At 50.0% G+C, this 14844-nt stretch overlaps 8 protein-coding genes across 8 annotated transcripts; 4 read left to right on the top strand and 4 right to left on the bottom strand.

Moving 5' to 3' along the window:
* Window positions 1-403: 403 nt before the first annotated feature.
* N7533_004757 (ACP S-malonyltransferase) lies at window positions 404-1636 on the top strand (the record flags this gene model as incomplete). Its single annotated transcript, XM_057101407.1, has 2 exons — window positions 404-533; window positions 603-1636. 2 exons carry the CDS (start codon window positions 404-406, stop codon window positions 1634-1636), a joined length of 1164 nt encoding a protein of 387 aa, XP_056961037.1.
* Window positions 1637-1779: 143 nt separating this feature from the next.
* N7533_004756 (uncharacterized protein) lies at window positions 1780-2435 on the bottom strand (the record flags this gene model as incomplete). Its single annotated transcript, XM_057101406.1, has 3 exons — window positions 1780-1968; window positions 2044-2337; window positions 2391-2435. The coding sequence occupies 3 exons, from the start codon at window positions 2433-2435 to the stop codon at window positions 1780-1782; spliced, it is 528 nt and encodes a 175-aa protein (XP_056961036.1).
* Window positions 2436-3032: 597 nt separating this feature from the next.
* N7533_004755 (NADH-ubiquinone oxidoreductase 19.3 kDa subunit) lies at window positions 3033-3915 on the top strand (the record flags this gene model as incomplete). Its single annotated transcript, XM_057101405.1, has 3 exons — window positions 3033-3361; window positions 3423-3780; window positions 3820-3915. 3 exons carry the CDS (start codon window positions 3033-3035, stop codon window positions 3913-3915), a joined length of 783 nt encoding a protein of 260 aa, XP_056961035.1.
* A 482-nt stretch (window positions 3916-4397) lies between these two features.
* N7533_004754 (oxidoreductase, short-chain dehydrogenase/reductase family) lies at window positions 4398-5545 on the bottom strand (the record flags this gene model as incomplete). Its single annotated transcript, XM_057101404.1, has 4 exons — window positions 4398-4585; window positions 4648-4892; window positions 4985-5423; window positions 5479-5545. The coding sequence occupies 4 exons, from the start codon at window positions 5543-5545 to the stop codon at window positions 4398-4400; spliced, it is 939 nt and encodes a 312-aa protein (XP_056961034.1).
* Window positions 5546-7979: 2434 nt separating this feature from the next.
* Window positions 7980-10115, top strand: N7533_004753 (rRNA-processing protein MPP10; the record flags this gene model as incomplete). The annotated part of the gene is made up of 1 exon (XM_057101403.1): window positions 7980-10115. The coding sequence occupies one exon, from the start codon at window positions 7980-7982 to the stop codon at window positions 10113-10115; it is 2136 nt and encodes a 711-aa protein (XP_056961033.1).
* A 189-nt stretch (window positions 10116-10304) lies between these two features.
* Window positions 10305-11153, bottom strand: N7533_004752 (uncharacterized protein; the record flags this gene model as incomplete). The annotated part of the gene is made up of 2 exons (XM_057101402.1): window positions 10305-10793; window positions 10890-11153. 2 exons carry the CDS (start codon window positions 11151-11153, stop codon window positions 10305-10307), a joined length of 753 nt encoding a protein of 250 aa, XP_056961032.1.
* An 870-nt stretch (window positions 11154-12023) lies between these two features.
* Window positions 12024-12613, top strand: N7533_004751 (DUF1761 domain-containing protein; the record flags this gene model as incomplete). Its single annotated transcript, XM_057101401.1, has 3 exons — window positions 12024-12039; window positions 12116-12420; window positions 12479-12613. The coding sequence occupies 3 exons, from the start codon at window positions 12024-12026 to the stop codon at window positions 12611-12613; spliced, it is 456 nt and encodes a 151-aa protein (XP_056961031.1).
* Window positions 12614-13540: 927 nt separating this feature from the next.
* N7533_004750 (uncharacterized protein) lies at window positions 13541-14177 on the bottom strand (the record flags this gene model as incomplete). The annotated part of the gene is made up of 3 exons (XM_057101400.1): window positions 13541-13829; window positions 13907-14055; window positions 14115-14177. The coding sequence occupies 3 exons, from the start codon at window positions 14175-14177 to the stop codon at window positions 13541-13543; spliced, it is 501 nt and encodes a 166-aa protein (XP_056961030.1).
* Window positions 14178-14844: the final 667 nt, after the last annotated feature.

Here is a 14844-nt window from a genome sequence, read left to right as displayed (position 1 = left end):
GTAGTATTAAGAGAATCACAACTGGATCCAGCTAGTTCAACTACTAGTAATGGTCTCCACTAAAAATACTATACATACTTAGCAAATGACTACGCAGCGGCATATCCGAAAACACGGAAAATCATCCCCCGTGTTCTACAGTAATTTGTGGCTCAGGACTGGACAAGTGCCGCGTTCCGGGGCCGACTGCCCCGATTCCCCCGAAATGCGGAAGAAACGCTCACGTGAATCCCCAGCCCCACGCCCGCGTTGGGGATTCCAAAGGAGTTGCTCAACTTTATGTGTGGCCTTCTGTCTCATCTTGATGTCTGCTCTTTCTCACGGGTAACTGCAGCTATCACCATGATCATATGCTGCGTTGGGTCTTGATCAAGGCCAAAGTCGCCCAGCACGCAGTCTTACAATGCGCTCGGTTATGATTTCAAGGCGTCACCTGCGGGGATTAACTTCCCCGGCCATGACTGGGGCTCTGAGGCTGATGACCCGGGCCCCTTCACCCAGGAGGGAGCTGCACACGGCTCTCTTTTTCCCAGGTAGGTACCTCTCTTCTTTGACTTCCTTGTCGTTAGATGTCGGACCGCAGCTAAATGATATAACCATAGGTCATGGAGTACAACGGGTGGGCATGGCCGATACCTGGATGGATCGGTTCCCTCGAACCACGACGCGCCTCCTGGATGAGATGGACTCTATCCTAGGATTCCATTTATCCCGCATTATCTCCGATGGTCCCAATTCAAAATTAAACAAGACCGAAAACGCGCAGCCGGCCATCATGGCCATCTCTGTGCTCATCCTCCGCATTCTGGAGAATGAGTACGGATTTAACACCACATCCCGAGTGGACGTGACTCTGGGTCATAGTCTCGGAGAATTCACAGCATTAGTTGCTGGAGGTTATCTCCAATTTTCCGACGCGCTCAAGCTAGTGCGGCACCGGGCCGAAGTCATGGCCCGATGTACCCGAGAAATGGTCGAACACTCTGGCGAAACATACGGGATGGTAGCACTGATCTGCGAACCCGAACACCTCGAAAGCCTCCTCAGAACGGTGCACGAGTTCCTCGGGCTAGGAACTGACGACACCGTTCAAACCCCATCAATCCAGCAAGTTATGGTTGCGAACATCAACTCCTCCAATCAGATCGTTCTTAGCGGCAGTATCGAGAGAATCAGAACTCTGCTGGTTCAGCTGCGCCAATTTGGCGGACACGATCCTCGTGCCGTGAGACTCAAAAGCGAAAGCCCCTTCCATAGCCCTGTGATGTTTCCCGCTACTCAATACATGCGAACAGCACTCGAACACACCGACATTAGCTTCCCTGGCCGAATGCCTTGTATCTCTAATGTCTCCTCCCTACCTTTCCAATCAAAGGAAGACCTCAAAAATCTACTTTCTCGACAATGCACCGACACTGTCCGGTGGTGGGACAGTATACGCTATCTCCACCAAGAACAGGGTGTCAGACGCTGGATCGGCATCGGGCCAGGCAAAGTTGGCCGGAATCTAGTTGGAAAAGAAGTTGGCCGAGTCAACGCCAAAGGAGGTGGCGTATGGGCCGTCTGCAACCCAAGAGAAATGGAGGAAATGATCATTGCCCTGGAACAGACCGAAGCCGAAGTGAGGAATCATTGAACCCGCGCCTCAAAATACATCTATTTGGAAGCGGACTTTGGAGGAAATACATATTTGTAATTGTATTTAAAATTTACGTCCATTTTATGACAAGCAATGAATTTATTTGAAGCAAAACATGTCGGTTTTCATTAAATCATAATCTATGCAGTAGCACCGGGAACCCACGTTTCGCCGATACGCTGAACTTCGGCGATGAACTTGGGGTTGGAGATAGGCAAGGAATTAGATGCTGCGCTAGCTGCTGATCCAGGCGCAGGAGCGTGATCATCTGGGGAATAGAAAGGATTTTGTAGGAGTTGAATGTATGCGCTCTGGAGAGATCGAAATGCCTAAACCATTGGGGTTTTAAATTAGCCAAAAGAGCCCATTTTGATCTTCCTAGGAGAGACGAATCCTTGACTTACGGGCTTGACATCAGCGTCTCTCAAGCCGCTGACCGCTGACCCTGTTGGCTTCCCTGCACCAGCATTCTCTTGGCCAAATAGATCCACGATGACTAGAAGCTTCACGCCCGTTGTCGTCAGCCAGCCGTAGGCTGCTAACCTCTCGTCAATTGCTTGTAGTAGACCGAGATCTTGGTCGATAGATGTGTGCTTGCGTCGGATCTCGAAAATGTCGAGGCATGAGTTTAGGAGGAAGGAGAATTCAATCGTGGCATCTGTATATGGAGGGAAGAGGGAGATATGGAGAGGATTGTCCTAGATTGAAGTTAGCAAGGAATTAGGTTTCGCAGAAGCAGGTTATTTCATACTGATTTTCCAATAATACCAATGCAGGCAATTTTTGGTCCTGCCATTTTGCAGAGTGTTCAATCCCCGAAGGTGATTGTTTAGATCAGGTTCAGAATCGGAGGGGCAGCTGTTTGTTCCCCTTTCTGATTTGCGTTTAGGGACTGGAGAAGGGCAACGGATAATGAGAGGTTCGATATCGGTGCTTAGATGTGGCGTGAAAAATGAAAGCAGACTATGCTTCTATTCGAGGGGTCGCGAGAGAATGCAGTGAAATGGAGGATTGAATTGGATGCAGCTAAGGTCCAAAGCACCCGCATATCGGGCCAAGATAGCTGGGGGCGATAGCGGAAGGGAATGACTAAGGTATGCACTGACCACAATTTTATGGCCTCAGGCCAATATATGGGGAACCAATCATACGAAGCCTGATTTTCTTTCCAAGCCACTGACCGCTTTTACCATACACGACACAGGAACGGAATATTACCAGCTCTCCACCAATAACAGACTCGATAATCCCTTACCTCAACCTGCACAAACCAGTCTGTTACCACGTCATTCTTACCGTTTTCCTCCGGCAAAAGTCCTCCTTACCCAGAGAGCGCCCGCCACCTTCAAGCTGCCCGGATCAGACTCGCTATCTCACTGAGACTACAATCATGATGCCTCTCGTGCGACCGGCTCTCTCCGGCTCTTTGAGCGGTACATCCCCTCTACTCGCAATGCCTAGATCCCTTCTAATCCGTCCAACAGCGCGCGCCCGCCTGGCGACATGCCTCCCTCGCGCCTCGCCCATTGCGGCCCTCTCGACCTCATCTGTGAAATCCGCCACTGCCATTGAGCAGCAATCGACATCATCTAAGGGCCTCACTGCCTCTGGCAAGGTCCGCCAGGAGGTTCCTCTCCTCACCCAGGAGCCCAAGAAGGGTGCTATGCAATACGTCTTGTACGGTGCCTCGGCAACCTCCACACACAACCGTCTTGCCACGACGTAACCTGTCTGCGGTGCTCTGGCTAACAATCAATCGCTTCTAGGACCACCCTCGATCAAGTTACCAACTGGGCCCGTCAATCCTCTTTGTGGCCCATGACCTTCGGTCTCGCCTGCTGTGCAGTCGAGATGATGCATCTTTCCACCCCCGCTACGATCAGGATCGCTTGGGTATCATTTTCCGTGCCTCCCCCCGTCAATCCGATGTCATGATTGTCGCCGGTACCTTGACAAACAAGATGGCCCCCGCCCTGCGTCAAGTCTACGATCAGATGCCCGAGCCCCGATGGGTTGTCTCCATGGGATCTTGTGCCAACGGCGGTGGTTACTACCACTACAGTTACTCCGTTGTTCGCGGTTGTGATCGTATCGTGCCCGTTGATATTTACGTTCCTGGATGTCAGTATCATTCTTCCCTTGTTATCCTTGAATTGCCGTTGCTAACTATCACATCTTAGGCCCCCCCTACCTCTGAGGCTCTGATGTACGGTATCTTCCAGCTGCAGAAGAAGATGCGTCACACTCGTATCACCCGCATGTGGTACCGCCGTTAAGCCATTGGGCAAATACCTTTTCTATTTCCGTTCTCCTTTCCTTGATACGTCCCGTTAGACGCGGTGGATTCAAAACGCATACCAAGCCATCGTGGAGTCTCTTGTGTCTTATTACTGTAAATTTTAGGCCTCTGGTTGTGACTCCAATTTCTTTGATTAGTCTAAATGAATTTCTTACAAAAACTCCACCTTTCTTGGCCCTGTCTTGATACAAACAACATTACATGAAACTAGTAAATCCGGAATCATGACGAGATCCATTGTCTTGACGCCGAGCAAACTATTTTGCTATTTTAGAGTGCTTTGTACTGGGATAAGAACAGTACTTTCCAACTTCAATCGTCAAGTCGGACATCTAACACGTAACCTTATAGATCATTTTATATCTAAATCGCCTAATAACCCTTTATGCTGATGGTCTTCACTAAAGCAACACCTAATGCTTTTCGAAGCCAGAACAACCCTTCGAATCACTGACGAGCTTATCCATTTACCATAATACCGCCGTTGGGATGCAGACACTGGCCAGAAATATAACTACTGTCCTGGCTTGCAAGGAAGACAAAGCAAGTTGCAACCTCACTTGGCTGTCCCGGACGACCCATCGGCACAGCATGGAACTGTTCCATCGCCTCAGTCATCATAGTTGCCGGGATCAAAGGAGTCCAGACTATAGCATGTTGTTAGTCACTGACATTTGAGCCTTCGGTTTTATACAGGGCAGATGCATACTAGGACCCGGGCAGACGCAATTGACTCGAATACCCTTCTTGACCTGTTGATTTGAGAGCGCACGCGTGAAAGACACAATGGCCCCCTTGGTAGACGTGTAGTCTAGCAGGTCACCCCGGCCGATATACGGATTGACCGAAGCACAGTTGATAATGGTAGAGCCCTTCTTCATATGTGGGAGCGAATATTTAGAGAGGTAGAAGAACGAGTGAATGTTCGTGTCGAAAGTCTTCTCCCATTGGTCCCTGCATCAAATATCAGCACATCCGCAGTACCTCTCACGAGATCTGGGGTTGTTTTTTTTATCTTGGAACAAGGCGCTTCTCGCAAAACTTACTCTGTAACCTCGCTAATATCAGCAAGCATATTCTGGAAAGCAGCGTTGTTGACCAGGATATCAACACCGCCCATATCCTTAACGGCCGTATCGACGATCTTCTTGCAATTCTCCCTCTTGCGAATGTCGATTGGCATACAATAGCACTTCTGGCCGTATTGCTCGACCAGCTTCTTCGTTTCTTTGGCATCTACTTCTTCCTCGGGGAGATACACGGCCATGCTGGAGGCTCCTTCCATAGCGAAGAGGATCGCACAGGCACGTCCGATGCCCGAGTCGCCACCGGTGATGATGGCTTTCTTTCCTTCGAGCTTGCCGGCGGCCTTGTAGATTTGATATCCGCCATCTTCGGTGGGGATCTGGTCTGAGACAGGCTTGGGATTTTCCATGTCTGCTTGCAAACCGGGCATCTTCAAGTGTTGGATGGGAATCTTGTGGCCTGTTCGGTTTTATTGAGTATCTATCAACCTCCCAGGAAGTCGTTGGTATCTTACCTGGCTCGAACTGCGACTTCGAGCCGCTGGCTGGCCTCTCTGTGAACTGGGAAACGTGGAGCGGCATGTTGATTAATTCTAATTATAATGTGAGAGACAAAGGGTGTATAGTTTGGTGATCTCTGGTGCGTTCATGGAATTTCAAGGTGACAGATGGGTTGATTCAAGTTTAAGAGATTAGATCTTGATTGTGTTGGGAGAGCATTTATTTAAGCATATCGGGGCGTCTTTTCGTCACGATGACATTTTTAATTCTTCTGCAACAATATTATAGCCAAACATATGTGTCACTTACTACAGATGGCATTGATCCGTACTAGGGGCTGGTGCCACCGAAGATGTAGGTTCCCTACCTATGCATCCTCTCAAAGGCAAGATCTGGCAATTCAATGGCAAAAGTCGTTATCAGGTGGCACTTATGGATTCAAAATAGTTCTAGACACATAAATAATTACTCTGATTTGAGTGGGCTAGAGGTGGGTACAATGGTTGGGGGTTGCCACGTTCGGATCAGATGGCAACTTTGTTGATCCAGGAGCATGATGATCATTTGTCGTCATCTACAAACGTCCATGAGCACCAATTCTGATACTACGGAGGGCCATAATCTATGATGAAGCTTGGGTTCTAGTTATTCTGTCGATTGATGGCCGAGGTGTCTTCTATGGGAGGTGTTGGATACGATTCGCCACAGCATTTCTCTAATGACTCGAGCACTGATAATGATAAAGAATAACTTCACTGACTCACTATATGGAGTAAGATAACCTTTAGGAGGCTTCTTAAATACTCTCGAATAATGAGAGCGACATTTGGGAATATTATGTTGAAGTCTGAATGTTGAAGTATTCGGGAGCTTTACAATGGCATCGTAGGCCCAATCCATGGTTCCCATAGGGTAGACTACTTTGCGTAAATTTTTTGCTTTTTGCTCAACAGTTCGATCCTGCCTGTTATCACCAACTTCCTTCCTCTTTGGCAGGCGCTTTTGTTGACATTATTGACATGCGGAAGGAGCTTTCCCTGCCATGTTTACCTATCCACTTTAAGTTACTTCCTATTCCTTCAACTCTACCACTCCCTGCATGTATCTCCTCACCCCAGAGTAGATCCTATGCAAAATATCATTTACCGATACCGACACGGATTTCGAGTCAGCAGGCGAAGGAGCCACAAGCAGTTCAAAGATACCACGCCGCAGTCGAGGAAGAGCTGAATTATGAAGTGCAAACCGAATGGCACAATCTAGAATGGTCAGCCTCTGAGACCAAGAGAGAAGAAAACATCAAGAACGAGCTGGACACGAATTACATTGTCAAGTTCATCACAATGTCCAACAATACCAATACCAAAGCGCCATCAAACTTTCCAAAATGCCCGGAGGCCAGGACTACTTGTGCCAGGAGTCTGAACTGCCAGCAATGCAAGAGCATTTGGGAAAATTGTCTCCAATTGGATCAACAAGCTCGAAATATACTCCGGAACACTAAATACTATCCCCGAGTATGTTCCCCTGACCGAGCGATAGCCAGCCACATCTATTGTTCATCTCCTATAATGACTTCCAACCTACCCGCCGCTTTTCAAACAAACCGGGCCAGTAAGCGCCTCGGTAATTTTACCGCTGATTTGGAAGCATAAATCAACCATGCGGTGAAGTTTACTCCATATCGAAAGACGGCAGTCATCGCGTTTCAAGTCGATACAGAGCTCAAAGATAGCAAGTCGACACTGAGCCAGATGTCCGTCTGGCTGAAATCCCCTGCCTGGTGCCCAACTGTAGATGAGAAAAGTCTTGCAATTTGCGATCCTCCTCCATTTTGCCGGCTCACCGACGAGCAAATCTTTCACGTTATTAGGATATTGAACAGATAGTCGTGAAGGACCTGTCCGACGTGATAGGTCGTCGATGGAAGAAGGAGAAGACCTAGGCGAGGAACAGTCTCGAGGACGAGATGTTGCTGAGAGAAGGGGTCATGTCACGCGCTCTATGCGCGCACTTAGTTAGGCGTCTCTAGTCTTACACGTGACGGACGAGATATCTCCTTCCCTTCCAAGGTTCGTTAGGAAAAGAATACATAATCATCATCATCTTCTTCTCCACCGCCTTGCAGACTGTAAGGTCATTACACATAGAATGCGGTAGTAAAGGCTGTTGACATTGTTTGATACAGAGCTCCGTAGAGAGGATCTTCATTTACATAACACTGTGTAAAATTCAATTTTCTGCGATTAATTTATTAGACTAACTTTGGAGCAATTAAAACAATCTTCATAAAGCAATTCACTACACCATACTATAGTTAGACAGGATCCTGACCTATGTAAGGTATACCTTCCTATGGGTGGCTGAGGTTATTTCTTATCTTATCAAAAACGGCGGTGATTGGCTCTCCACCGGGCCCGTACAATTTTTCTTCGCGGCCTCAAAAGATTCCTCCGCCTCGGAAGACCATCGCCCAGCGATTCCAACCGCTACACGCCCACACATAAATTCCACAATGGCGAAACGAAAGAGCACTTCCGACGCAGCCACGGCGAAGCCCGCCACCACCACAAAGACAGACCTCCCCACCGCGCTGTCCACACCCTGGTCCTTCCTCCAGCCCTCCAGCACCCTGCACGCCCTCCTCGCCGACTCAGCGAAACAGATCCTCGACCCGCTCGCAACGTCCGTCGTAGACGAGCAAACCGCCCGCAAACAACTGAACAAGAAGCGCAAGCGCTCGGAAGAAATCGACGCCGCGCCGCCTCTGCAATTAAAGAATCTCTACGTTGACGGCTTCACATCGAATCAAGTATGGGAACAAGCGACGCGGATACTGGAGTCTGCGGGCGCGGAGATCCAAAGGGATGTTGCTCTTATTGCGCAGTTTGGGGATCTGCTTTCGGATGATGAGGAGGGTTCTTTGGCTGAGGGATCCGGGCCTGAGGAGCTTGGTTCTGAGAGCGATGATGCTGAGAGCATGTCAGATGCTTTCTCGGGCGAGGAAGAGGATGAGCTTGAGGGGTCTGAGGCTGAGCTTGGAGAGGAGGATGAGCTTGAGCTTGAGGAGGGCGGTGTTGACGATTTCGATGAGATGGAGGAAGGATTTAGCGATGAGGATGAGGAAGGGTCTGCGGCCTCTGAGGAAGAAGAGGAGGATGGCGGATTCTACACTGAGGATAAATTCGGCCTTAATGATGGGTTCTTCTCTATCGACGACTTCAACAAACAGTCCGAAGAGCTGGAGAGGCAAGATATGAAGGGAGGTGCGGACGACGACGACGATGAGGAAGAGGAGGAAGTCAACTGGCACGCGGACCCCGTTGTTGCGACTGACGCTCTTCCCAAATCCAAGCCAGCTCCCATTGGGGGTGATCAAGATGAGGATATGGACGACGACAGCGAGGAAGACGGGCCGACTTTCGGCAACGCTGATCTCAACGCCCCCGACTCCGACGACGATGCCGAGCCTGATGTCGACCCCGAAGCAACCAGCTATGGCGACACCAGCAACATCAGATATGCCGACTATTTCAAGGCGCCGGCCCGCAAGGCTTCGGAGAAGAAATTCCGCTCTCTCCCGAAGACCCAGCCCAAGGCTGCTGCGGATATCACCCAAGAAGATGTCGACCGAGCCATGGCTGATGTCCGACGCGACCTCTTCGACGACGAGGACGAGATGGAGGATGGAGGTGAAGATATGGAGGTAGATGGCGAGAACCAAGGTCCCAAGTCTACCCACGAGAAGCAAAGGGCCAAGATCGCAGATGAGATCCGCCGATTAGAAGCCGCCAATGTGGCCAAGAAGGAGTGGACAATGGCCGGTGAAGCCCGGGCCGTGGAACGACCCGTGAACTCGCTCATCGAAGAAGATCTTGACTTCGAGAGAGTGGGTAAGCCAGTCCCCGTCGTGACGAACGAAACCTCCGAGGACATCGAGGAACTTGTCAAGCGCCGAATTCTCGCCAACGAGTTCGATGAAGTCATTCGCCGTCGTCCGGGCATTGGTGACTCCAAGGCCCAGCGTCGCGCACGATTCGAGCTCGCAGATACCAAGCCGCAGGAAAGTCTGGCTGAGATGTATGAGGCTGAACACCAGCGCGCCAACGACCCCAACTACGTCGACACTAAGGACAAGAAGCTCATGCGAGAGCATGCGGAGATCCAGAACCTCTGGAAGGAGGTCAGTGCTCAGTTGGATACGCTTTGCAACTGGCACTACACTCCCAAGACTCCTCAGGCCAACATCAATGTGGTTACCGATGCCGCGACCATCACGATGGAGGACGCTCGCCCTACAGCTGGCAGTGCCGCTGGCGGACCATCTGCGCTTGCTCCCCAGGAGGTCTACGCACCTGGCGACGATGGCAAGGTTGCTGGCGAGGTTCTTCTCAAGACTGGCGCGTCTATTTCCAAGGATGAGATGAGCCGCGAAGAGAAGGCCCGCAAGAGACGACAGGGCAAGGCCCAATACAAGTCTAGCGACAAGCCCGCCGAACCCAAGGGCAAGGCTGCCGAGAAGCAACAGCTGATGTCTGATCTGAAGAAGGGTGGTGTCAAGGTCATTGACAAGGAGGGCAAGGTTACCAACATGGACGGTGGTAAAGACAGGAAAGAGCACGGTAACAAGGGTGATAAGCTAAAGCTGTGAAAGCTGTACAAAACAAAAAGGAGATAGGAAAGGACATCCTAGTGATGGGGAGTTGAGGAGCCACATTCTGTGTATAGAACTTTTTATTTTTATTTCATGAGTTGGATAATATCATCGCTGCATCTATTGGTAAAAAGAAAAGGACCATGATTTCTTTATTGTCGTTTCTGTTTTGCTGGAATTCCTCGTCTATTTCGTTGCAAGTTCATTGTTGCTTTTGGGTGTCTTGCGTCGAATGGAGTAGAGAAAGATATTTTCGCGGTTATAGGTAGTCGCATTAGGGTCGTCACGAATTTCTTGCATATCGAAGGTCTTCTTGGCAATTTTCATGAATCGTAGATCCGCTCTTCGCCGCCGCTTGTAGCAGAAGTAACACACTGTGTTGGGGCCGATGAGATCTTGTAAGGTGATGAGGAGAAGAGGGAAAGCGGGTTCGAAGTAGACGCAGTCGGCAGCAAGGATGATGTCCGGATTTGCTGGGATGTGCGCCGGGAGTGGCTCGCCCCAGTCTAGTATTGAGGCCTTGACTTTTGTGCCGAGTTGATTCAATTGGATGTTGTCTTGCATTAGGTCGAACATGGGTAGTTGATCAGTGATGTGGATCGGGGATGCGAATTCGCATCCGCGCGCGACGCCGAGACCGACGAGGCCTCCTCCGGCTCCGATTTCCACGCTATACTGCGGTGTTAGTTTGATTCTGTTTATTTGGTAGCAGCCAGAAGAGGGGGGAGGGGAAGAGAGGTTGGTGATGGCGATGGGTTTCCCCTAACACACACACGGGCTAACCGACATGGTTTTCCCAGACATGTCCGAGGCGTGTTGAGCGAGAAGATATCTGGCCAGGGTCATTCCAGCGGGCCAAAGCTGACCACCGCAGCCATTCTTGAGGTCTTCCTTCAAGAGTAGCGGATCGCTCAGGAGTCCGTCGAAGGTAACATTCGTAGTACCGGCGGCCTTGTTGGTTCGTGGTGGAGCTAAGGTATTGCTCACGTTGAAGGGAGCATCCGAATCGGAGGCTGGGCTCACTGATCTCTCCATTGAATCTGATTGTGAGTGCTGGCAATGGATGTTTATTTTGCTATTTTTTTTTTGGAAGGGTGGAAGAGCAAAGAATCTCGGTGCGGCAAATGCCATCCAGTCTACTGCCATCCAGTGGGGCCTTTTTCGCCTTAAGCCGGTGCTTATCGCCGGCGAATCACATGATGGTGAAAACCGTGAAGCTATTAAATACTGTCCCATAGATAGAGAGTAGATGCAACTAGGATGTAGAGGACGGGGTGTAGACTGATGTAAATTTCAGATGTACAAAATACAATCTTTGATATTAATTCTATTCTCCATTACTGCAAAACTGGCTGGTCTCTAGGATCACTCTCCGTGTAGCGGGTTGGCTAGGATGAAGAACGATGTACTCCGTACCAAATGCAAGCTGGCATCGGAGAAATAACATGAAGAAGCAAAAAGAAGCTTGAGCCCGTGCGCTGTTCCCCAATGGAGATCTGCAAATCCTGGCAGGTGAACCCCCACATGGTGGAGGTGCTACGGGGTCGACCCGGGGCAGGGGACATCTTACCATATATGGGCCTTGTTGGGAGTACAAGGTAATCTGACGTGCGTCCTGAAGCAAGTTCGTTGTAAAACAAGTTCCAATTTCAGAGACAAGTTCTTGGTATTGGGGCTTGCAACTAATCGTTTTCATGCTTTCCGAGGAAAGAATCACGGCCAGTTTCAAGGCGCAAATGTCGTCTGACGTCATGTACCCTCCGCAATTGCACTGAATCATGACGACGTCACTTGCATACCTACCACGCCATGGAAAAGCTCTCAAGTCACTTTAAAACCTAATGTTTCCCCCGAAACTATTCTTTCACTTAGCTTTCATCATCCAATAAAGCAATTCCCTTCATCATGACTACCTTGCACTGTATGTACCTGCATTTGCCGGCTGCAAGACAGACAACCATACAGAGCGGTTTCACTAACCTACTTTCTACATCTAGACCTTCCTCCCGTTAAGCCCTCGGCTATTGCCCTGGGTACGTTCTTCACCCACACAGCTTCCCTGGGCATTCTGGCCCCGGTCTTCGGCGACACCTATCACCGCGCCCAGGCCGCCAACTCGAAAGAGGAGTTTATCAAGTCCAAGGAGGCTGCCGGTGCCGCCGCCGCATGGGGAAGCTCCCTCGTCGGCAGTGCCGTCCAGACCTACGGTGTCGCTGCTCTGATCAACGCCACCGGCACCCTGAGCTACAAGGGCGCCGCATACCTCGGAACGCTGATCTTCTTCGCCAGCTCTGCTCCCGGTGTACGTTCCTAAGAAAGCGCAATTACTTCGAAGTGCACACATGCTAACCTTCTCATAGTTCGTCAGCCAGATCTTCGCTGAGAAGAGGCCTATTGACACCGTTGCCGTCGGTGCGGTATCTCGCGTGTTCGAGACTGTCGGCCTGAGCTTGTTCCTCACCTGGTGGGGAACTCGCACCAACCCGTTCGATTAGTTATCTCTACGGAGTCTATTTGCCGGATAAAGTATCTCAGTTAGTTCGGGCCCGGACATGATCGTTATGGAGAGGGCGTCGGCGTCTGTGTATCTACGGTCTAATTCTTCTCTTTAATGTAAATGAACACCAATGTGCCTTTTCCATTCACCAAGATGTCCTGTAAAGTATCTTTTGTAGAAGGGTTGACTCTTAAACCGCTTCAAGTTGTTGGTTTGAGTCAACGTGTCACATCCGGTTCAAGTAGTATACTGTGGTATCATCTAAGTACATACGGCTACTCAATGCATAATTTTATACATGCGGCACCCGAGTAGTAGTTAGGTACAAATAGTACACATAAGTAAAACTCCTCCAGACAGCAGCTCGTATTACCCAAGCAGCTTGTACCCGCAAGCTAGATGCATACCTACCACCCGCATATTGGAGAATAGGACAGTAGACATCGGGACTTGATATATTGAGCCTATACCTACAAATAGTACTGAGCAACTGACAAATAGAACAAAGGTTGAATATCCTTCGGCTACGCCAAGATGGCCTGATACCCAAGCTAGCGTCTTGTCTCGGCTATCTCGGGGGATCATAGTTCAAAGCACAACTTCATTAAAGCGACAACCGAACGAACTTCAAGGCCGAATTCAGCTGGCTTTCAAAGTCCTTAAACCGCCTCTTTACGATTCCATCGGACATCATCTACCGTCACGGTTCCACTTGATATCAGATTTCCTACCTAGGTAGGCAAGACCAACAGAAATTGAAGATAAGAAAATATGTATTGAATGTCACATAAACTAGCCAGCCCTTTTGAGGGCGCAATCAAAACCTCTCCACGAAACAATCTAATCAAACAAAAGTGCGGCACGGGTAGCTAAAATGCTCTTGTTAGTAATCGACTCAGGAAGAGGCCTCGCAGGGACAGGAAACTCACATATCGGGGTAACCGTTCTCTGTGCCGAGTTGGTATGTGGACTGAGACTCCTTGGCGACAGTGTTGATATTGGTAGGGGAAGGAGGCAAGCCATTGGCACCCAGAACGCTGGCAATGCCAGACTTGTTCTTCTCGAAGTAGCCGGCAAGACCGCGCTCCTCGCCCTCGGCCTTGACAGCGACGATCTGCGCCGCACCGGCCTCGCCGAGCTGCAGGACGTCGTCCTTGGGCGCGGCCTGGCTGCCAACGGTCAGGAGAGACACGGCGTCGGCCTGGGTGATGGTGCTGAGGGTCGGGTAGTTCCTCCGGGCGTCGCGCTGCCAGTAAGGGTTGTCGGCGATGTCAGCGGCGGGGAGGGTGACGGGGTCGTCGTAGGCGAGAGGGGGGGGTTAGAGCCAGGGGTGGGCAGGCGGAACTGAGAGTTCAGAGGGACACCGGAGGATCGGTTGGGGTCGACCGCGAGGGTGCGGCGGACCCAGTCCCAGATACCCTTGGACTCGAGGGTGTATTTCTGCAGGAACATATGATAAGTATCGATCATATAGACCATTGCTCTTATCTGAGACGTACCTGTGCAAGTGGAACGACGTGGGATGCCGCCTTAGCGGCTTTAACTGCAGCACCGCCGGCCATATTGAAGACTTTGAACTGGATCACCTTGTCAGCGCACGCAGCTCAGGAGTCTCACTTTCAATGGTAAAAGTGTGAGCGTATCGGTGTAATTGAGTGTCTTACTCACGTTGGAAAGTCTTTGAGCTCGTCAAGCGGTGGTGGCGGCCTTCAATATTCAAGATGCGGCACGTCAGGGTACGGAGTGGTGCAGTTGAGGTCGGATTATTGTATCTCCACATTTCCGGTTGTCGACCAACCACAAACGCTCCCATTACTAATGTCCTCTCTCTCTCTCTCTCTTCGACTTTAGTTATAATCAATGATAACTACTGTCTGGCAATTTCTAGTGGATTAAAAAAAAGGGAAATGAAGAAACCCAGCGCTGAATCAAGAATTAATCTGCTCATCTATGTGCGTGGATCGACCGCCACTTTTTTACTCAATATCTGGAGTAGGTGGTAGGGCATGTCTGCAAAAGCCAAATACCATAGCCTCAGCAATCCACTATCAACAAGGCCCAGCAGAGACCTAGTGGACAAGCCTGGAGTAATTCACTATTTCGTGATATATGATAACTATTCGATGGAAGTTCTGGGAATTGGTTTGAATTTCTATTATACGCTAGTACTATGGTTTTATCCATCACGACTCGAATGTACCCCTTTGCTTACTGACGTTCACATGGGCT

Source organism: Penicillium manginii (assembly GCF_028828005.1).
Source record: "Penicillium manginii strain IBT 31320 chromosome Unknown utg000004l:1.0-7231830.0:1.0-7236170.0, whole genome shotgun sequence".
Classification (NCBI taxonomy): Eukaryota; Fungi; Ascomycota; class Eurotiomycetes; order Eurotiales; family Aspergillaceae; genus Penicillium; species Penicillium manginii.
This window is presented reverse-complemented; position numbering and strand designations above follow the sequence as displayed.